This window comes from Geotrypetes seraphini, chromosome 11 (assembly GCF_902459505.1).
Source record: "Geotrypetes seraphini chromosome 11, aGeoSer1.1, whole genome shotgun sequence".
Lineage (NCBI taxonomy): Eukaryota > Metazoa > Chordata > Amphibia > Gymnophiona > Dermophiidae > Geotrypetes > Geotrypetes seraphini.
In genome coordinates, this window is record NC_047094.1 from 132,402,096 (window position 1) to 132,426,220 (window position 24,125).

General features: G+C 44.6%; 1 protein-coding gene across 2 annotated transcripts in view; it reads right to left on the bottom strand.

The window, feature by feature from the left end:
• Positions 1 to 19,708, bottom strand: part of DLGAP4 (DLG associated protein 4) — a 174,763-nt gene extending 155,055 nt beyond the window's left edge. Inside the window, exons 1-2 of one of the 2 annotated variants that reach the window (XM_033963938.1) lie at positions 18,754 to 19,708; positions 1,402 to 1,423 (exon numbers count right to left, since the gene is read on the bottom strand). In XM_033963938.1, coding sequence (XP_033819829.1) covers positions 1,402 to 1,423; positions 18,754 to 19,708 — 977 coding nt within the window. The remainder of the gene's footprint in view (positions 1 to 1,401; positions 1,424 to 18,753) is intronic. The other variant, XM_033963937.1, reaches the window with a different exon arrangement.
• Positions 19,709 to 24,125: the final 4,417 nt, after the last annotated feature.

The following is a 24,125-nucleotide window of genomic DNA, read 5'->3' on the forward strand; positions in this document are numbered from 1 at the left end:
TATTCTGTACACTTGTCAATTTATAAATCAGCATCTTCTCCCCACTCTCTCTTCCCCATTTCCCTTCAGCGTCCTCAGCCCACTCTCTCTCCACTTTCCTTCAGCGCACGCACATAAAAACAAGCAAGTAATTTTATATCATTTTCATTCTATTCATTCATAGAAATTAAAGTCTAAATAATGCCAGTCACATAACAAAACATGATTTTACAAAAATAATTCCCTGCACAGTCAAGCCTGCAAGGATTACTAGATGTCTTTCAGCAGCTCCCCTCCCTCCCTCCCCCTTACCTTTGTGGCCAAGTCAAAATGATCTACCAACAATAAAATTTTAAAAACACAAAGCACGCTGTACGCAGAGAAAATGTTAATTATCATTTATATCCCGCGGGTTTTCAAAGAGGTCACGGCAGATGACTTTATGCAATGTCACCTTAGTAACAACTATACAAAAATAGACAAATATTCCCCCTCCCTTTTTACTAAGCCGCGATAGTGGTTTTTAGTGCAGGGAGCTGTGCTGAATGCCCCACGCTGCTCTCGACGGTCATAGGCTCCCTGTGCTAAAAAACGCTATTGCGGTTTAGTAAAAGGGGGCCATAGTGCAAAATATAGACAGCATATATAAATTCTCAAAACGGACACATTTTGATCACTAAATTGAAAATAAAATCATTTTTCCTACCTTTGGTAATTTCATCAGTCTCTGGTTGCACTTTATTCTTCTGACTGTGCATCCAATATTTCTTCTCTTCTTTTAGCCTCCTGTATGCTTCCTCTCCTCCAGACCTCATTCCCTCCCCAAACTTTTTCTTTGTTTCACCCTGCCCCCTTCTTTCTTTTTCTCTCTTTCCATGCCCTCTTTCGTTCTGTATGTCTGTCTTTCTCTCTCTCTCTCCGTGCCCCATTTTTCTTTGTTTCACCCTGCCCCCTTTCTTTCTTTCTGGCTCCCTGTCCTCCCCTTTCTTTCTTTCTCCCTGCCCTCCCCTATGCCACCACCATTGGGAAAATGCTACCACCGCCACTGGGGAATAGGCTTCCACTGCCACCGCCACCATTGGGAACAGGCCGGCGCCGAGTTCGCCCTGCATCTCTTTTCCGTGGGGCCGACCAACTCTCGCCCCCGACGTCAATTCTAACATCGGAGAGGACGTTCTGGGCCAGCCAGGCAGTGATTGGCTGGCCCAGAACGTCCTCTCCGACGTCAGAATTGACGTGGGTGGTGAGAGTTGGTCGGCCCCACAGGGAAAAGCAAGGAGAACTTGGCGCCGGCCTGTTCCCGATGGCGGCGGTGGCACTCAAGTGGCTAAAGAGCCACAGTTTGCCGGCCTAGGGAGAACACTGGAGGGTGGCCAGCTGTGCACCCCCTTGGGGCATAAACCCAGGGAGGACCGCCCCCACCCCCACCCCCCCCCACCCCCACCTTGGTATGCCACTGTCTGTACCTCACTCCCTCCCTATGACCAAAAATTCTCCTTTCTTCTATTCCCCGTGTACACAACCATCTCTTTCCCTCCCTTCCTCTCTCCCAAATCCATGCCTTCTGTGTCCAAAAACCCATTCCCTCCCCCACCTCAGCATCTCTTTCCCTCCCTTCCTCTCTCCCAAGTCCATGCCTTCTGTGTCCAAAAACCCATTCACTCCCCCACCTCAGCATCTCTTTCCCTCCCTTCCTCTCTCCCAAGTCCATGCCTTCTGTGTCCAAAAATGCATTCCCTCCCCCACCTCAGCATCTCTTTCCCTCCCTTCCTCTCTCCCAAGTCCATGCCTTCTGTGTCCAAAAATGCATTTCCTCCCCCACCTCAGCATCTCTTTCCCTCCCTTCCTCTCTCCCAAGTCCATGCCTTCTGTGTCCAAAAACGCTTTCCTTCCCCCACCTCAGCATCTCTTTCCCTCCCTTCCTCTCTCCCAAGTCCATGCCTTCTGTGTCCAAAAATGCATTCCCTCCCCCACCTCAGCATCTTTCCCTCCCTTCCTCTCTCCCAAGTCCATGCCTTCTGTGTCCAAAAACCCATTCCATCCCCCACCTCAGCATCTCTTTCCCTCCCTTCCTCTCTCCCAAGTTCATGCCTTGTGTCCAAAACGCACTCCCTCCCCCCTTTTGTGTTCCGCGTTTGCCTCCCAGCTCATCTTAGCAACTTTCTCAGCAAAATGGAGCTCGAGCTGCGAGGCTTGTCTTCTATTTCCTGACTGCTCTGCCGCGCACACATAGCCAACCGGCAGTCTTCGCCGACGTCAGCGCTGATGTCAGAGGGCAGGCTTTGCTTAAGCCCTCCCTCCGACTTCAGCGCTGACATCGGGGAAGACTTCCGATCAGCTATATGTGAGCGGCAGGGCAGGTAAAAACAGAAGACGAGCCTCGCGGCTCGAGATGTATTTAACCCCGCGGGTCCCCCGTCGTCCCCGTTCAGCTCTCTCCTAAGCACCCCCTTGAGGTGTGCACTTGGGGCGGACCACCCCCCCCCCTAGATACGCCACTGCACCTGAATGACTTTCCAAATGTAATAATGATTGCACCGACCAAGCTAAGCTGAATGTGAACAAGCTGCAGAAGTTAGAGCCTGAGTAACCCTTAAGTCAGGCGTCCCTAATCCAGTCTTAGAAGATCCCTTAGCTTTGCTGCTTTTCACAATACAGACAGTCCCCAGGTTAAGAATGAGTTATGTTTTTAAAGCTGTTCCTAAGTCGGATTTGTATGAAACTCAGAACTTGTGGGTTTTAAGATTCTGCTCTCAGCTGACAAAAGAGCCAACTGTCCCTACCAGTGTTTCCTCCAAGGTATAGCATGCACAACCACACACTGTTCTTAATGTGGCCATGCTTCATTCCTGAATCTGCTATAGGAGAAGTGGAGGAATCTATGCCACTGGAAAACTCAGTGAAATCAAATGAAGCCGCGACCGTGTTCTTAAGTACGAGTCGTACTAAATATTGGACGCAGTACTGCAGATGCGGACGCACCATCGCCCTATACAACGGCAGGATAACTTCTTTTGTTCTGGTAGTAATACCCTTCTTGATTATACCCAGCTTTCTATTCGCTCTCTTAGCAGCCGCTGTGCACTGTGCCGTCGGCTTCATTGTCATGTCCACCATTACCCCCAAGTCCCTTTCTTGGGTACTCTCATTCAATAACATCCCTCCCATCGTATAGTTGTACCTCGGGTTTCTGCTTCCCACATGTAATACTTTACATTTCTCAACGTTGAACTTCATCTGCCATCTCGTTGCCCACTCCCCTAGTTTGTTCAAGTCCCTTTGCAATTCTTCACAGTCCTCTTTAGTCCAAGCTCCACTAAATAGTTTGGTGTCATCCGCAAATTTTATTATCTCACACTTCGTCCCTGTTTCTAGATCATTTATGAATATATTAAATAGCAGTGGCCCAAGCACCAAGCCCTGCGGGACACCACTCGTGACCCTCCTCCATTCCGAGTAGTGGCCCTTTACTCCTAACCTCTGTTTCCTGCCCGCCAACCAGTTTCTGATCCATCTATGTACGTTTCCTTCCACCCCATGGTTCTTCAGTTTCTGAAGTAGGTGTTCATGGGGTACCTTGTCAAAGGCTTTTTGGAAATCTAGATATATGATGTCTATGGGGTCTCCTCTGTCCATCCGTTTGTTAATTCCTTCAAAGAAGTGCAATAAGTTTGTTAGGCACGATCTCCCCTTGCAAAAACCATGTTGGCTGGTTATCAGAAGTTCATTTCTTTCAAGATGTTCATCAATGTTTTCTTTTATCAGTGCTTCCGCCATTTTCCACGGAACCGAGGTCAGACTCACCGGTCTGTAGTTTCCCGGGTCACCTCTTGATCCCTTTTTAAAGATGGGCGTAACATTGGCTATCTTCCACTCCTCCGGGATCACGCCTGTTTTCAGGGATAGATTGTAAATTTGTTGCAGTAGTTTCACTATTTCCTTCTTTAGTTCCTACAGAACCCTTGGATGGATTCCATCCAGACCTGGGGATTTGTCAGTTTTTAATTTTTCTATCTGCCTGCGTACGTCTTCAAGGCTCACTTCCATGGATGTTAATTTTTCTGCTTGATCTCCATTGAAGATTTGCTCAGGTTCCGGTATGTTGGTTATATCTTCATTTGTAAATACAGATGAAAAGAACATGTTAAGTCTTTCTGCCACTTCTTTCTCCTCCTTCACCTCTCCCTTCCTGTCTCCGTCGTCCAGCGGTCCCACCTCCTCCCTAGCTGGCTGTTTCCCTTTAACATATCTAAAGAACGATTTGAAATTTCGTGCTTCCCTGGCTAGCCTCTCTTCATACTCTCTTTTGGCTTTTCGAACCACACAGTGACATTCTTTTTGATACTTCCTGTGCTCTTTCCAGTTCCCCTCAGTTTTGTCCTTTTTCCATTTACTGAATTAATTTTTCTTATTGCCTATCGCTTCTTTCACTGTTTTAGTTATCCACGCCGGGTCTTTTATTCGACTCTTTTTGCACCCCTTTCTGAATCTGGGGATATACAGATTTTGCGCCTCGCTCACCATGTCCCTGAAAAAAGACCAGGCATGTTTTACCGTTTGCCATTTTCTGGAAGTGTTCCTAAGTTTCTTCCTTACCATTTCCCTCATTGCTTCGTAATTTCCTTTCCTGAAGTTAAAAGTTGTCGCTATGTTCTCTTTCCTTTCGGTATTCCAACCTCAACCTTGAACTTGATCATATAATGATCGCTATTTCCCAACGGTCCCACTACTTCCACTTCCTTTGCAGGTCCTCTTAACCCATTTAGGATTAGATCCAGAGTGGCATTTCCTCTCGTTGGTTCTCTAACAAGCTGCTCCAAGAAACAATCTTGTATAGCCTCCAGGAATTCTGTCTCCCTAGCGCATTTTGAGCTTCCAAGACTCCAGTCTATCCTGGGTTAGTTGAAGTCTCCCATAATAACCGTGTTACCGCTTTTGCATTCTTGCTTCATCTCGACTTCCATTTCTTCATCAATATCTCCGGTTTGCCCGGGTGGACGATAGTATAAGCCCATCTTTATTTCAGGCCCTTTCCTTCCCGGTATTTTAACCCATAGCGATTCCAGCTTGTTGGTCGTCTCTGCTGTGTCCATTCTTGTCGATTGTATGCTTTCTTTTATGTATAGGGCTATTCCACCTCCTTCCTGGCGATAGAGCTTGTACCCCGGCAGTGTTGTATCCCATTTGTTTTCCTCATTCCACCATGTTTCAGCGACTCCAATGATATCTATGTTCTCTGCATTGGCCATGGCTTCTAATTCCCCCATTTTGTTTCTTAGGCTCCTTGCATTAGTATATATGCAATTTAGATCCTGGTATTTTCTTATCTTCATTTCCTTTCCCTGTGCTTCGGTCCTTGGTTTCTTCTCTTTTGCTACGATTTTTCTAACCTCATCTTCTGGGTTAGTCGACTCCTGTAATTTATCCCTGATCAGGCAGAGTACGGTACAGGGATTCAAACAGGGATTGGACGGATTCCTGAGGGATAAAGGGATTGTGGGATACTGAGAGAGGTGCTGGGATGTAATACAAGTATAGAAAGCTAACCAGGTAATAAGTATGGAAACCCAACCAAGTCGTGAATGTGCAAGACCGGAGGGTTAGGACTTCGATGGGAAGATAGGACTAAAATGGGAAACCAAGGTGGCAAGGGGGCCCCTTCTGGTTATTCAGACAGGTCGTGACCTGTTTGGGCTGCCGCGGGAGCGGACTGCTGGGCGGGATGGACCTGTGGTCTGACCCGGCGGAGGCACTGCTTATGTTCTTATGTTCTTATGTTCTTCCCAGCCTTTTTTCCCCTTAGTATCTTCACGGGATACTTTCTTCCGAATCGTCGATGCTTGGTCGACTCTCGGCTTTCCCCTTCTTCTTAGTTTAAAGTACGCGATTGTCCTCTCCACTCCCCCTCACAATTGCGTACAGACGCAGGAAAGCGCTTGCGTGAGGTTAGAGCAGTGAGGTGGGCAACGTTCCAGAATAATGGTAACATACCAAGAGCCTCAAAATAGTACCTGGCGGGCCGCGAGTTTGAGATCACTGGCTTCAGGTGTCTCAGATACAGCTTATGGGCTTTGAATACAAGCCAGATTTTGCTCTGGATGGAAGAGGAGAAAGATGCGTGTGCCAGTCCAGCGCTGAGCCACAGATCCAGCAATGATCACCACCAGGATTTACAAATATTTATCAGATCATTCTGGGCAACTTCTAAGAGCAAGCTCATAATTATTCAAATCTGGGCTAGAAGCCCACTTTTTTGAGGCTGTTTTTAGCTCCTAACTCCCACTCACTTCTAAAGAACCCATGTCTGTTTTATCATTCCCTCTGTGAGAAATTCCCTAACCCCTATTTGTCTGTTTTAATTAGATTGTAAGCTTTACTGAGCAGGGACTGTCTCTTACAGGATACATCCAGCAGCGCTATAGAAATGATAATTAGTGGTAGAATCACATTCGAGAAATGAGACCATCATAGTGCAGAGTTTAGTAACTTTCCGAAGAGCAATGATTTTACCCCCGGAACATTTTCTCCTCCCTCCATGCTCCTGAACAGATGACTTGGTCTATTATTTAACAGAAAAGTTTCCAAGTTAAATTCGATATCTCGCCAATCACAAAATTTCTAAGCGGCTTACAATATAATTATAAAAAATATAAAAAAATTGGTAGTGTATAAGAAAACATAACATGAATGTGCGCAAAGAAGGGGAGGGATTCATTAAAAAGTAGAAAAGATAGGCTGCTCATTTCGGAGCAATTACCTTGTTATTTTTACCTTGGTATGCCGAAAAGAAGGGGTAAGAGCGCTGTAGGAGCCTCACAGCGCCCCGGAACATCAACCTCCGGCAACATTGAAGTACTCCTCAGGCGAATGCAGGGCATCATGATGCCGTCGGGGATGCTGCCGCTTGAGGAATGGAATTTAAGGAATGGATTTTTACTGTATTATTTCTTGCTTTCAGTGACTTCACCTCCAGCTTTAAATCTAGCTGTATTGTCGGTTCCCTGACGCAGCAACGAAACGTGGCACGTCGGAACCAGTCACTATTCAAGTTAAGTTATATTTTACAAACACAAAACTTATGGAAGCATTTACAGTGTTAGCATAGCTGTTAAGGCTAGCACTTTATTTACTGAAAATCTCACAAAAAATCTTTTTGAACACTGCAATGATTGGGTGGTGAGGCGGAGTAATCAGCCTTCATGTCTCTGAGCAGAGTTCTAAGTACAAAACAAGTTTTTTGAATGCACAAAGTATGTTGTTTGATGATTCAGTAGTGACTTTATTTTGTTTCATTGACCTCTTTAGTCACTCTATAATATCAATGGTTTGAATTGGTCACCCCTGTATATCGCTTGAGAAACTCCAGGCAAGCGGAATGGAGGTGTCTCAGCGAAGTTTGGAGACCACGCTAAGTCCCGACGTTAGACCTCCTCCTTTGCATCCCCGAGCAACCAGCTCCCCAGAGAACCTACCGGAAGTCGGGATGTGTTCTCCCCTGGAGGCTACACGGAGCTGTTTGGGGAAAGCTGACTCAGGCTTACAGGCGTTGCAGGAGATCCTGAGTATGGACGGGCTTGCTGTAACATCAGAATCTGGACTTACCCAGGCTAGTGGGAATGGAGGAGAGCTTCCAGCTGGTGAGCATAGACTTTTGCATACACATTTGCAATGTCCTATCATAGTTAAACCCCCAAGAAGTTACTTTGGATGCTTTGTGGGATCTGGTGGCCAATTTGGTGACAACAATGAATATTCAGCAAGGGCAAGTGGAGGGGAAAATAAAAGATCACGAAAAGGAAATTACCCAGATAAAACGAGATATTGGTGACTCTTAAGATATCTATAGATGGTATTAAAAATGAATTAAAATCTTCCAAACAACTTCAAGAAACTTTAATTAAAGATAATGTGAATTTAAGAAGGAAGATTGAGACATTTGAAAATTTTTCAAGAGGTACCAATATCAGATTGATTAATTTTCCACGAATTACAACAATCACATCTCGTGAGATGTTAAAGCGATACCTGATGGAAACATTGGAAGTTCCTGAAGATTCATTACCTCCATTTACAAAGGTCTATTACTTACCCAAGAAAAATCAAATCCTTTTAAATATTAATTGATGTTATTGGAACCCCTTCAAGGCGTTTCATGGTGAGAAAACCTGTTAGTTGAGATGGTTCAAAAAATATGTATGTATTGGATCTATATTTTACAATACATTTATATGGATATCGTAAAAAGACCCCCCCCACTGCTGCCACCCCTGGTTTAAGAAGCAAGAACTGGCGTCTACGTTTTTGTAACCACAGTCAGGAAATTGCTATTTTTATTGTTTAATTGGATGATTCCATTCTCCTTATTTCACTTATTAAGATTCTTGGATCTATAAATAATGGATTGATTAGGGAAACCATTTTCTTTGTATTATATATTCATTTTATTATATATTATAATGTCTTTCTCAATATTCTGAACAATAAGTTTTTTCTTGATTGTTTTTGTGTTAAATATAAATAAAGAATTTAAAAAAAAAGAAAAAGAAAAATCAAATCCAACAACAGGAAAATAACCAAGGACCAATAGATGTATCAGCTTTACTGGAATTATCAGATAGAGAAATGACTACTCCGGCAACATTGATAGCAACTGAAGCTCTAACGATGGATAAAAATTGGATTTTGAGACTTTTCTTTAAAAAAAGAGTAAAAGAATTCTTGGGACTTAAGATACAAATGTTCCCTGACTTGGCTAGGGACACACAAAAGTGAAGAAAATAATTTTTTATGTTTTTTTTTTTTTAAATTCTTTATTTATTATTTTAACAATTTAAACAAGAGAATAAACTTCTTGTACAGGAAATGAATAAGATATAGATTCCAATATCACAGCAATTGAATTCTAAAAAGTAAAATTATCAACTTAATCAATATTTAAAGTCCCTCGGGAGGAGGAGACTGCGAGGAGATATGATTGAGACTTTTAAAATACTGAATGGATTCGATAAAATTGAGCAAGAAACACCGATGTTCACATTGTCAAAAGTGACACAGACAAGAGGTCATGGACTGAGGCTGAGGGGCAGCAGGCTCAGGACAAATGTCAGGAAGTTCTGTTTCACACAGCGAGTGGTGGACGCTTGGAATGCTCTCCCAGAGGAGGTGGTGACGGAGACTACCATTCTGGGTTTCAAGCGTGAGTTGGATGCACACCTCCTTGCAAATCACATTGAGAGATATGGGTAATCAGGGTCTCCATCTGGGAGCACCTGGCTTGGCCTCTACGTGTGCGGGTCGCCAAAATAGATGGACCTAAAGTCTGATCCGGTGAAGGCGTTTCTGGTTAGTATTGGGGTTCAAGAAGGGATTGGGCAACTTTCTGAAGAAAAGGGGATAGAAGAGTACGGATAGAGGACTACTACACAGGTCCTGGACCTGATGGGCCTCCGCGTGTGCGGACTGCTGGGCATGATGGACCTCTGGTCTGACCCACCGGAGGCACTGCTTATGTGCTATGTGCTTATATTGGAGCAATCCAAGATTCAAATGAGTGAATCAATAAAGAAGAAAAAAAGGAAATAACATATCCTATTTGAAGATAGGCAGACAACTATCAGTGATTACAGGAAAAAAAAATTTTTTTCCCTTATTTAATTGCTGTTGTTATCACATTTTCCCCCTCAAGACGTTTCATGGTTAGAAATCCTGACAGCTGAGAGGGTTCAAAGAATATATAGTTAGAAGACTTATGTTTTACTAAACATTTGCATGGATATCGTAAAAGAAACGTTGCACCCATTGCAGTTACTCCTGGCTTTAACAACAAAAATTGTTTTCTTCGTTTCTGAGTTTTTTTGTCACATCCGGAAACACTTGAATTTTTTGACCCAGAAATTCCTTATGTCTATTCTTGAAGAATAATTTTAATATCCAATTTTTATCTGGCAACAATACCACAGTGACCAACAATGTAGCTGGTCTAACTAATTCTTTCAATGATGTATCCAGCATAGTAGTTATTGCTCCTGGTCCTGATCTTGTGTTGCCTGGATTGTTGCCTTTCTTGATTTTCCATTGGAAGATAATAGATTTTTGAAAATGGAGGAAAAATTTCTTCCGAGACATCAAGTATGTCATGAAAATATCTTTTTTAACATTTCCTTAGCTGAGATTGAGGATATTTTGGGAAAATTCAAAATTCTAAGATTGTTTGATCTACTATTATTCTCTAAAATTTCCAACTTCCTTCTCAGGTTCAAATTGTCTCTAATCATAGTGGGATCCATCTTATTAACTTCCAAAAAATCATTTTCAATTTTTGTATTTATTACAATATTATCCTGTTTCAAAGTTTTTATATCCTCATTTTGTTCCTGGAACTTCTATTCTAACACTTTGATTTGGGGTAACAAAGTCTGATCCAGACCCAGAGTCACAACTAAATCCCATAACGAGTCCAGGGTAATATTAGTGGGTTTAGTAATTATGAACATACTTGCAGACTTTGAGTCCTGTCCAGCTGTTCCGAGTCCTTCCTGAGCGCCTTGTTCCATCGATGGTTTCCCCGCAGACAAGCTCCCATCCAGTGCCGAACTCGAAATAGCCTCCCGGGAGATAGAGTTCACCACTTCGGGCAGACTGTCCTCCTGTGGAGAGCTGGCACTCTGCGGTTGTGGAGGCGGGGTCCTGGCGTCTGGGCTCAGCGTGGATTCAAGCCCAGGGAGACACACAACGGCTTCACTCAGTGCCTGTGGCTCCAGCAGGCGACTCCCAGATGCAAAAGATTCCTGCTGAAGGCGCCTCAGAAAATCCTCAATTGTTGCCTGTGAAGGAGTCTCCAGGCACCGCGAGGCTCTAGCAGCGCTTTTTCCTCTCCTCTTCGGCATCACTGCGAAATCCGGTATGCAAGCACAATCCTCTGAGAGCGTCTCTCTCACTAACTGTTGTCCGCGGCCATCTTGGATCCCGCTCAGAATTTCTTATGTTAAAAGCAGGAATTATAGCTCTTGGAGCAATTTCTTACCTCCGTTATCCTTGCAAATGTATTATACAATATAATTCTCAAAAATATGTTTTCTTTGAGCCCTTCCAGCTGTCTGCGCTCCTCTCCCTATCTCGGCTTGAGAAGGAAAATAAAGGAGGCGCATAGGGAATTAGATGCCCATATTAGTTGACTTGCATCATTTTTCCTTAAGTTTGTATTTCCTAATTTCCGTTTTAAAGATTACATTTTGGATCTTTTGTGGACTTGAGCTGAGTGTACTGATAGATAGGACCCTGAAGCCATCGGCACAATGCGCGGCAGTGGCAAAGAAAGCAAACAGAATGTTAGGCATGATAAAGAAAGGAATCACGAGTAGATCGGAGAAAGTCATAATGCCGCTTTATAGAGCAATGGTCAGACCACACTTGGAATACTGTGTCCAACATTGGTCTCCCAACCTAAAGAAGGATATAAAACTGCTGGAGAGGGTGCAGAGACGAGCAACGAAGTTAATAAGAGGTATGGAGAACTTGGAATATGAGGAACGACTCAAGAAACTGGGACTGTTCTCCCTTGAGAAGAGGAGGCTGCGAGGGGACATGATCGAGACGTTCAAAATGCTGAAAGGCATCGATAAAATAGAGCAGGAAAATAAATTATTTACATTGTCCAACGCGACACGGACAAGAGGACATGGTTTGAAGCTAAGGGGAGACAAGTCCAGGACAAATGCCAGGAAGTTCTGCTTTACACAGCGAGTGGTAGACGCCTGGAATGCTCTCCCAAAGGAGGTTATTAAGGAATCCACTGTGCTAGGATTCAAAGGCAAATTAGATGCACATCTCCTTACGAGAGGCATAGAGGGATATGGGTGACTAAAACTACATCAGGTGTATACCTGACTGGGCCTCCGCGTGTGCGGATCGCCGGACTCGATGAACCATGGGTCTGATCCGGAGATGGCAGTTCTTATGTTCTTATTAAATATTCTTGAAGGGTTAGAAACATAGAAACATAGAAAAATGACGGCAGAAAAGGGCCAAAGCCCATCAAGTCTGCCCACTCCAGTGACCCTTCCCCCATGAGTTTGCTCACCAACCTCCTGCCCTTACCTCATTAGAGATCCCACATGAATATCCCATTTATTTTTGAAATCTGCCACGCTGTTGGCCTCAATCACCTGCTGTGGGAGTTCATTCCAATGATCGACCACCCTCTCAGTGAAGAAATACTTTCTGGAGTCCCCATGAAATTTCCCTCCCCTGATTTTCAGCGGATGCCCTCTGGTGGACGAAGGTCCCATAAGACGAAAGATATCCTCTTCCACCTCGATACGACCCGTGATATATTTAAATGTCTCAATCATGTCTCCTATTATCCTATTATTATTACTAGGTTTCCTGACTTAAAAGCTTTCTGTACAAGTATATCTTGAATTGTATTTTTTGAAAATGAATAAATAAATAAATTTTTAAAAAAAGGTAGGAAGGATAGAAAAACCCCCATCGGGGGAGAGGGAAGGTCTTAAAGCTCAATCTGACTGGCCAAATTCAACTTGTAACCTTGTAAAAATAGCTCTTAAGAACTTAAGAATAGGCATCTGAAAGCAAAAAAGTTTTAAGTTTAAAAAAAAAAAAAGATTAACCCCCCCCCCCCTTTTTACAAAACCGTAGTGTGTTTTTTTTAGTGCCAGCCGTGGTGGTAACAGCTCCGATGCTGATAGGATTCCAACGCGCGTCGGAGCTGTTACCGCCGTGGCCGGCATTAAAACCGCCCTACGGTTTTGTAAAGGGGGGGTGGGTAAGAGAGGTCTGGAGTATGAGATGAATAGGAAGTACATTCCATAATTCTGGTCCTTGAAAGGAATAAAAATTGAGCTACGCATGGGGGTCTAAAAAAATTTCTCTATTTTAAGTTCTTGTAAACCGTGTCGAGCTCCATTCTCATGGAGATGATGCGGTATATAAACTTAAGGTTTAGATTAGATTAGATTAGATTAAATGTAGGGACCGCATAAAGGACAAAAAATAACCCTTAAGAAACGCAATTACATCTAACCTTTGCTATCTGTCCGAAGCACATACGCCCTCAAATCCTATAAAAATCGCTACAAATTGTGCGCACAATTTTGATCATATACACAAATTAATTACAAGTGCAGCTTAATTGAATAAGCTAATTAGCAGCAATAATTGGCTTCTTAACAAGCAATTATTGCTGCTAATTAAAATCAATTCCAAGTTATACATGAGTCAATAAAGGAAATTTGAAAATAGGAGGGTCACGGGCAGTGGCATAGTAAAGGGGGAGGGGTGGAGGCGGTCTGCCCCGGGCGCCGTCTCGGTGGGGGCGCCGGCAGTCATCCTTCTCTCCCCTCCCCCCAGCTACGGCATGCGCGCACCCCTTCTCTTCCCTCGTACCTCTTTAAAGTTCACGGCGCGAACAGCAACCCCAACCCGCTGGCTCTTCCTCTGACATCATTTCCTGGACCCTTATCAGAGGACGAGCCAATGCTGGCGCGAGCAGCGAGTTAGGGTTGCTGCTCGTGCCGCAAACATGAAAAAGCTATGAGGGGAGGTGGCGTGAGCACGAGGCAGGAGGGGGCGGGGATGGAACGGATGCGGCGGGGGTGGAGAAGAGGGCAGGGAGGGGCGCCCCCCCCCTCTGGGGGCCTCTCACCCTCGCCACGCCACTGGTCATGGGCGGATCGGGGGCATTGCTTTCAGTTACGCGTGCAATTATACAATACAGGCCTCCACGCCTATATGCAGGTGTAGGCATTAGTGCTACGTTTTCCTGGGCGGATCGGGGGCATTGCTTTCAGTTACGCGTGCAATTATACAATACAGGCCTCCACGCCTATATGCAGGTGTAGGCATTAGTGCTACGTTTTCCTTGGTGAAAATGGTCACGCCTAGCTGTAGTCACAGTTCGCAGGCGTAAGTGCTATTCTGAAAATGACGCTTAACTATAAGAGCGGCTTCTAGGATAGCGCTGTTTTGGGCGCCATGTATAGAACTTAGCCCACGTAGTGGAGAATTCATCTCTCCGTACAATGAGAACTAGTCGGTATTTTGTCACGATGATCACCCGAACCCTGGGAGAAGTCATGTTTGAAATAACAGCAGAAATTGCATGACTCACACTGCACTCTGCTCTGCGTCAGCTATAATGCAGTAAATGACACTTTCTATGTACCGGGTGATCCAGGGGGAAGAGCAGCGTGATTCAAGCGTACTGTGACTTTTCCAAAGTGGCTACTCCACGGAGGAATTTCAAAACAAATTGGCATGTAATAAAGGCAATTATGAGAAACATTTCTGTGAGGTAAAACAGTGTGTTGCTTGCGGGCACGGGCTCTTTGATTATCGCCAACCCTGGGGGGGGGGTGAATAAAGGAATGCGAGCATCTTGGCATCTTTTTTTTTTATCAGCGACCTGTAGAAGGGGTCTCACGGCGGGTGGAAATAGGACAGAGCGTGTAACTTTGAATACAGAAGGGCCAATGAAGGAACCCACGCAAAATGCCAGGGCTTTGCTTGCTATTGCGGTAAGCTAATCATATGGAAATTTGAAGTGCGCAGAACTTGTACACTAATCAGGGTGAGCATAGTGAATGTGTGTGCACGAGGACCTGTGCAGAGGACAGCTAGTTCTTCACACATGTCCGAGGAAAACAAAGTGTTAACAGCATAACACAAATTTCATGGGCATATATTTTTTTAATGCACAGAACATTCCAGCCCATGCGCAGATACAATTTCTTTCTGCTAGGAACGGTCCGCCTGATATTCAGAGCTATTTAACCAGCCAGGATTGGCCCTTGGCTGCTTCAATAGCACTTAGCCAGCTAAGTGCCAACTATTCAGTTTGAGATGGCCACCGAACATTAGCGCTTAGGGGCTAGACCGGTCGAGGGCTATGCCACGTGATGTATCTGGTTAGCACCAATATCCATTGGCTGACTGTCTTAAAAAAAAACCTGGAAATTCAATTCTGGTTGAAACCTGGGTTCACCGTCGAGCACAGGGCTGCCTCCCACGCAGTAGCATAGCTAGGGAAGTTGGCACCTGGGGGTATGGCGCCCGGCATCACTATGCCATGCACCCCTGTTCCTTCCCTTTGCAAGTTTCAAATTTCAAGTTTATTTCGTTTCTTTGATTACCTCGCATAGTCCAAATCCAATGCGATTTACATAAGTTCCAAAGTTATGTAAAATATTAAAAGCCAACAAACATAACATTCATTCCTAATACAATAGTACATATAAGGAGGGAAGCGGTAAACAACAATTAACATAAATACAATTCTAAAAAAAAACTAAAAGTAAAATAAACCAGGGGAGGATTAAGCCACAGAAGGTAGGGGAACAAATACCCGCTTGATTCTATTAGATCATCTTCCTGAAACCATTATAGGTTATGACAGATCTATTGGAAAGCGTCCTTGAACAGGAGACTTTTAAACTTGCTAAGTGATTTTTCTTCTCTTATATTGAGTGGAAGTGAATTCCAAATTTGTGGAGCTGTGACTGAAAAGATTACATCTCTCCTAGAATATATAACTTTTAAGGAAGGTACTACTAGCAGGGCTTTATCTCCAGATCTTAAGGATTTTATGGGGGAGTATGGTATTAGATATGCACCATGTTCCCCCCACCTTTCACCATTTGAGCGCCTGCCATGCCCCCCACGCACCTCTTGAAATGTTCGCCAGAGCAAGCAACATCTTCCTTCTGTTGCTCGAACTAGCCTCGGCTCCCTTCTGATGTCATATCCTGGTCCCATGACCAGGAACTGATGTCAGAAGGGAGCTGAAAGTAGCCTAAGCAGCAGGTGGAAGATGACACTCACGCCAGCGAAGAGAAGGGGGGCAGAGAGGAGAAGAGGCGCTGTCATCACCCTCATGAAGACAGCACCTGGGGCAGTCTGCCCCCCCCCCCAGTCCCCTTGCTATGCCACTGATTCCATGATCTGAATATCTGAACCTGTGAGAGAAATGGTCACCTCCCTTTCTTAAAAAGTTGTGGGTACTGTTATGGTTGCAGCAAATCAAAATTTATTTATTCAGTTTTCTATACCGTTCACAACAATTTACATGAAATTATTCAGGTACTCAAGCATTTTTCCCTGTCTGACCTGGTGGGCTCACAATCTATCTAATGTACCTGGGGCAATGGGGGGGGATTAAGTGACTTGCCCAGGGTCACAAGGTGCTGAGGCTGTAGCTTTAACCACTGTGCCACACTCTCCCTTTTTCTAAGCCAAAGTAGAGGTTTCTACTGCAGCCAGAGCTAAATTCTCTGACGTCGCTCCAATGCTCATAGAATTCCCTTGAGTGTTGGAACAGTGTTGGAGCATTTAGTGCTCCAGGTCAGAGTAGAAACTTCTACTGTCGCTTAATAAACGAGGGTCATAGACTTTGATATTGTGTCTTCCCTATGAGTGCTAGGGGGTAATTTTGGATTCCAACCTGACCTTGAAAGGTCAGAAAAATATGGGATGAGAAAAGTGGAAAATCACTGGACTAAGGGTATAGCCCTTGATGGAGACTGCCCCAACTTTGTTGCTTGGGCTGAGAACATTTAAGCAGCCCCATGTACGTGCCTTGCTTGGCACTCTCTAAAGTTGAAAGGGGATAGATTCCGTACAAACGTAAGGAAGTTCTTTTTCACCCAGAGAGTGGTAGAAAACTGGAACGCTCTTCCAGATGCTGTTATAGGGGAAAACGCCCTCCAGGGATTCAAGACACAGTTAGACAAGTCCCTGCTAAACTGGAACTGTACGCAGGTGAGGCTGGACTCATTTAGAGCACTGGTCTTTGACCTGGGGGCCACCGCGTGAGCGGACTGCTGGGCACGATGGACCACTGTCTGACCCAGCAGCGGCAAATCTTATGTTCTCTCAAAATTCTATGACAGTCTCATGAGGAAAAGATTCTCCATTATTAAATTTTCCTTCTGTTAAAAATGTCAGATTATTCGATTTCACACTGCCTTCGGCTGGGTCGTCAAACTGGTTTAGCGATGATCGTTAGACGATCGGAGATTTTAGTGTATGTAGCCCTGGATCCCCAGAACAAGAGGCTTGATTTTTCCAGCATAACCAAACTCCCTCAAAATTTTATGAGCCTCAAAATCAGCTTGGCGTAATGTTCTGATGATCCCTGTTAGGAAAGTGATCTGTGGGAAGTTCTTTGACTGGTAGACGAACTACATAGATAACTCTGGATGAAGGAGTTGGGGGTAGGGGACAGAGAGGGAGTGTTGGTGGCCAGGTTTTATTTCTCAATTTTGGAAAATTGTACACACTACTGTAAACCTGGGAACTGGAACAAAATTGTAGCAAAATGACATGGTATAAAATGATCTGGCGTGCCCACTCATATCTGATGTCAGTGAGACCCATCCTCCATCAGCATCTGCTAATGCCAGACAGAGAGAAGGGGGACCTTAGAACTCTAGGTTAGACTGGTGGGAGGCAATTTCCCAAAGGATTTGCCCCTTCACCAACTCACTCAGCCAGTCATAAGAAGATAAGAATAGCCTTACTGGGTCAAACCAATGGTCCATCAAGCCCGTTCTTACGGTGGCCAATCCAGGTCACTAGTACCTGGCCAAAACCCAAGGAGTAGCAATATTCCATGCAACTGATCCAGGTCAAGCAGAGGCTTCCCCCCATGTCTTAAAAGACTATGGACTTTTCCTCCAGGAATTTGTTCAAGCCTTTCTTAAAACCAGCTATCCTGGGTAGGAGCTATATGCCAAATTGTGCTTTAGATTCCTACAATTGTGAGTCCATGTCTGGCCACCTAAAGTTGCCATTGCTTGGTGACTGTGACTTTTCCTCTCCCAGGGACAGTGAACACTATCTCTGAAGCATCTCCAACCTTGGGCAGCTCGGAGAATAGACAATCTGACCTTGGAATTGAACCCAGGACTTCCATACAGTAGACCTGCTCCTGAGCTATCAAGCCAACCTCATCTAATTTTTTTTTTATTCTGTAATATTCACCAGCTTGATTTTAGGGTCTATTCTTTAAAACACCTCTGATTTGTTTTGGTTTTTACTGGATAAGCTCTGATCTTTGTTTCTCTGTTTAGTATGAAACCTCTTATCCAAAACAGATAAGGAAAGTTGGATATATTTATGTTAATTTTTTAGATTACATACATGGCAGAGTATTGTGAGCCTGCTAAAAAGGGGAGTGTGAGGCACAATGGTTAGAGCTACAGCCTCAACACCCCGAGGTTGTGGGTTCAAATCCTATGCTGCTTCCTGTGACCCTGGGCAAGTCACCCAATCCCCCATTGCCCCAGGTACGTTAGAGAGAGAGTGTGAGCCCACCTTGACAGATAAGGGGAAAATGCTTGAGTACCTGAATGTAAACCACTTAGGCTATTAACCCCCTCTTTTATGAATGCATAGTGCGGGTTTCTGCCACTGCTGGGATTAAAACCTGCACTTTGCGCTCGTAAAAGAGGGGGGGGGGGGGGCGTTAATTAATTAAAAACAAAATGGAAAGTTCTGCCATGTAAGTTTAGAAGCCAAGATTGGTCCACAAATTTATTGTAAAAATGCTTAAACCAAGTATAGGTCAAGCTAAAACTGAAAAAGAAGGCAGATAAGTGATAGGAAAGTGAAATATCATTCGATCAAGAATCAAACAACTACTTTAAGAAAAAAACCTCATCACTTCCATAAACTTCTCTCTAAAATTTCACAGAGGAACTTGGTAAGTTGGAGACCTTGGCTGTCAGTGACCTACCGGACCCTTTGAAAGATCTGAACCCACCTGTAAATAGTGGTAGGATATATCCTGATGAGAAGGCTTGGACTTCAGCAGAGCTTTGTCAATTGTTGCCGATGCTTTCTGGCATGCTTCCCGTGCATGACTTAGGGTGAGTGTGGACCAGGAGCCCCTCTTGATATAGTTAGAGTCAGTAGAGTTGATGGGGATGTTGGTGCAAGGAGCACACTTGAGGTCATTATTGCTTTTAGAAGATTTTAGCATGTGCTCACTGATAGTGTTGTAGGCGTGCGTGAAGTACCTGGGTTGGCTGTGATCCGGCTGACGACCCAGAGTCATGAGGCCCATAGGGTTGCGGTAATTACAAGTGTCACTGTCTAGATTATCGTCTGAGCTCCACCAGCCCGATATGTTGGTCCTGGACCTGTGCTTAGACTCAGTTTTCGCTCTGTCTTTGCTCTTACTCCTTCTGCCGTCTTTGGGGTCATCCAAGCCCTTTTTCCCATTGACGCTGCCTTTGTTGTTCCCTTCCAAGGACTGAGACTTGGCAAACAGTTTCTGGACCGAGTGAACCAGGTGCCGAATGCGTCCTGGGCTTTCACTTCGGTGCTTGGAGTCACTCCTCTGAAACTGAAGGGTGCTGAAGCCGTCCCGATGAATGGGGAGCTGCTTTTCAAACTGATCCAACAGTTTGGCGGGCAGGCGGTTAATTTTGGCGGGCGGTGTGTGGGTTGGGAAGGGGTTTTCTTCTGGGAGATCAAAATGGGAATTGTAGTGGATCCTGGGAAAAGTGCTACTAGTGGAAATCTGATTGTTTAGGGGTAGGACACACTCGCCATGAATGGAATTTGTAGTGGAAAACCGGGCGTCCACTCCATAGGTGTCCGTAGGGCTGAGCAAGTAGGGACTTCTATCCTGGGTGGCATACAAAGAGTCTTGGGGTGAGTCCAGGTTTTCGGAGAGATGGCGAGCTCTGTTGTCTCCTAAACCTTTCATGATGTCTAGGTTTCCTAGAGCATAGCTTCAGTTCAGGTAGCAACACAAAGGAGTTGGCTTGCTAATTTCTCTCTTGGAAGATTCTTCTGCAGCTACAACATAAAAAAGGAACGACAATTAGTTACATAGAAAAACGAAGGCCGATAAAGACCGTATGGCCTATCTCGTCTACGTTTCCAAGCCATCTACTATCCCCTCCCCTCTCTTAGAGATCCAACATACTTGTCTTTAATCCAGAAACATTCTTAGTCTCCATAGCATTCATTTTTCTCTTTAATTCTACTTTTGTCCTACCAATATTTGTGTGGTAACAAGGTTTTTGGAGATATTTGGAGCATGGAGATAGAACAGTATATTTCTGCATCTTGATGGCCATGAATTTGGACTTGGAGGTTGAAATGTACTGCGTCAGCATCTATGAGACAAACTTGGTGTTTCTTGTTGCATAGGATTTTTTGGACCCCAGTTCGTTTGCAAAAGTTAGACAGTTCTAAATCTAATAGACCAGTGTTTTTCAACCGCTGTTCCGCGGCACACTAGTGTGCTGCGAGATGTTGCATGGTGTGCCGTACGGTCAGGGCAGCCATCAGGGCAGTACCACCAGTCCTGCATTCAGGGGCCCGGAGCTGACAAGGGGCCCGGGCTCCCCCAGGGTCCTAGGCCACAGTCTAGGGAGAGGGGCGGTCCGCCCCACGTGGACAGGAGAGAGCTGGACGGGGGACCCGCGGAGTTCAATACATCTCGAGCCGCGAGGCTCGTCTTCTGTTCCTGCCTGCCCTGCAGCTAACATATAGCCAATCGCAAGCGTTCCCCGATGTCAGCGCTGACGTCGGAGGGAGGGCTTAAGCAAAGCCTGCCCTCCGACGTCAGCGCTGACGTCGGAGAATACTTCCGTTCGGCTATTTGTGCGTGGCAGGGCAGGCAGGAAGCAGAAGACAAGCCTCGCGGCTTGAGCTTCGTTTTGCTGAGAAAGTTGCAAAGATGGGCTGGGAGGCAAATACGGAACACAAAAGGGGGGAGGGAGTGCGTTTTGGACACAAGGCATGAACTTGGGAGAGAGGAAGGGAGGGAAAGAGATGCTGAGGTGGGGGAGGGAATGGGTTTTTGGACACAGAAGGCATGGACTTGGGAGAGAGGAAGGGAGGAAAAGAGATGCTGAGGTGGGGGAGGGAATGGGTTTTTGGACACAGAAGGCATGGACTTGGGAGAGAGGAAGGGAGGGAAAGAGATGCTGAGGTGGGGGAGGGAATGCGTTTTTGGACACAGAAGAAATGGACTTGGGAGAGAGGAAGGGAGGGAAAGAGATGCTGAGGTGGGGGAGGGAATGAGTGTTTGGACACAGAAGGCATGGACTTTGGAGAGAGGAAGGGAGGGAAAGTGATGGTTGTGTACACAGGGAATAGAAGAAAGGAGAATTTTTGGTCATAGGGAGGGAGTGAGGTACAGATAGTGGCATACCAGGGTGGGGGGGGGCGGTCTGCCCCTCCCCGGGTTTACGTCCCAAGGGGGTGCACAGCTGGCCACCCTCCAGTGTTGTCCCTAGGCCGGCAAACTGCGGCTCTTTAGCCACTTGAGTGCCACCGCCGCCATCGGGAACAGGCCGGCGCCAAGTTCTCCCTGCTTTTCCCTGTGGGGCCGGCCAACTCTCGCCACTCGCGTCAATTCTGACGTCAATCGCTGCCTGGCTGGCCTAGAACGTCCTCTCCGACGTTAGAATTGACGACGGGTGGCGAGAGTTGGTCGGCCCCGCGGGGAAGAGAAGCAGGGAGAACTTGGCGCCGGCCTGTTCCCGATGGCGGCGGTGGCACTCAAGTGAATTACTTTATATATAGTCAATATAGGCACAGAGTTAAATTTTTTAACATTTTCTAATGGTGGTGTGCCTCGTGATTTTTTTCATGAAACAAGTGTGCCTTTGCCCAAAAAAGGTTGAAAAACACTGTAATAGACACTGGCATTGTCATGTTGATATAGGGACTTTGGATCATCTGTTGTTCTATTATCCATTGATACTTAATTTTTGGAAGTCGATATGGGGCCAAATTAATGTAGTACAGGGGTGTCAAAGTCCCTCCTCGAGGGCCGCAATCCAGTCGGGTTTTCAGGATTTCCCCAATGAATATGCATGAGATCTATTAGCATACAATGAAAGCAGTGTATACAAATAGATCTTATGCATATTCATTGGGGAAATTCTGAAAACCCGACTGGATTGTGGCCCTCGAGGAGGGACTTTGACACCCCTGATGTAGTACTTGGGTCAGCGATACCACTGACTTATGAAGCCATAATTTGTGGTACTCTATTACATGTTAAACCTTCTTTGGATCGCTATAAAAGCCGTTTTTTCTTAATAATGACGGGAATAGCCATCCAGATGATAACACGCAACTGGAAGAGTTATGATCGACTTAATTATACTTTTTGGTGGGCAAACTTATGTTCTAGCTACAAATATGAAAGAATGAATGCTGAAATTTAAGGATATAGTAGTGCATTTGAAAGGGGGTGGAGCCCATTGACATCATTTATTGAGTCACAATAGCTGTCATGTACCTTTTCTTTTTATCTGTCCTCCTTACACATTCAGGGTGGGAGGGAGAGAGTTGGGAAAACATTATAATTATTATTTATTATATCTATTTTATTGGAATTATACATGTGGTTTTATTTTCATTAGTTAAGGGGAGGAGGGGAGTGAAAATGTTTGTTGTTGAAATATTTGTATATTTAAAGTGCTTTTGTTTGATTTGATTATGTTTAAATTCACTGTATTGCACTGTTAATAATTGAAAACGAATAAAGATTTATTTAAAAAAAAAAAAAAAAAAGGTTTTGCTTTATGGAATTCATCTGACATTGCTGCTTTCCCATAGGGTGTTATTGAATAAAGATTTTCAGGGATTTTTATATTATGTATCCTGTAGAATGCCTTTTGCATCTGACCTGCATCTCTCTCTTTTCTGTACAAATGTAGAAAGCTGCACCTTGAATTTTCAACTCGTGTGCCTAATGATAAGAGCTGGGTTCATCATTTTGATAGTGATGCATGCAAATTTGAGAGTCGTGCGTGTACGTTGAAAGAAAGGCATGCAACACTGAGGATTACGCCTGCAATTTTGAGAGCTCTGCTACTTGAAGGTGGTCACGGGCACCACACTGAACAAACAAAACAATTTTGAAAATGAATGCTTAATATAAAGGATGTGAAGGGACATGTCTTGTAGTTTTCATTAGACTGTGTTTAAAGCTGTAAATCCAGACTCTGTTTGCCTTCTTTTGCTGAAATATTGCAAGGACATTTATGTTTGAAAAGATGTGTGTTATCTTGTTGTGAAGTGACTTCAATTGTTTTCATAAGCCGTATTTGCAAACAGCTTTAGATAAGAGGCTCTGCTGACCAAAACACCCTCTGTGGACTTCAGTCTTAAGATAGTAAAAATGCTTGTTATTTTCTTTAAAGTTTCATGTGACCTGTGTCCATATATGGTTTGTGTTTACGTCACATGCTGACAACACTGATTCATGTAAAATGATATAAAAGAGATGTAAAGCTGACAATAAAGCGGACATGTTTGGAAGATGATTTCTGGTCTTTAAGATATGTCCCCAGGTGCACCTGGCTTCCAAATGACAGAGAAAGTATGGGGCAGGAATTGGGACCTGATCCTTTTCAGGATGCATCAGCACAGAATGGGAAAAATAGGATCCCAAGAGTCCAATTTTCTAAGCTCATTGCTTTGATCCTTTATTAAGCACGTTAGACATCTTAAAGTTGGAATTTTCAGACTACCGGGCACCTCATTTAGGTGCATAGCAAAACCTAGATTCCAAGGAGTAGGGACTATCCAGGTTTTATTTATTTTTTTAGTATTTATTTACCACGTATTACCTAAGTGGTGTACATTCACGTACTGAAACATTTTCCCCTATCTGTCCTGGCAGGCTCACACTCTATCTAATGTACCTGGAGCAATGGGGATTAAGTGACTTGCCCAGGGTCACAAGGAGCAGCGTGGGTTTGAACCCCCAACCCCAGGGTGCTGAGGCTGTAACTTTAACACTGGGCCACTCTAGAAATCAAAATATAGTACAAGTGAGCCAAGTAAAGACAATCAAGCCATTGTGACATCACGGATGAGGTTGGCTCTTAGGCATTGGTGGAATGAGGCATTATAATGTCACAATACCAGCTCTGGATACCAGCGGCTGTAACTTTTCACATTATCTATTACTGTTTTCCCAGGGGAGCTCAGAACGATTTACATGAATTTATTCAGGTACTTGAGCATTTTTTTCCTGTCTGTCCTGGTGGGCTCACAATCTATCTAATGTACCTGGGGCAATGGGGGGATTAAGTGACTTGCCCAGGGTCACAAGGAGCAACGTGGGTTTGAACCCACAACCTCAGGGTACT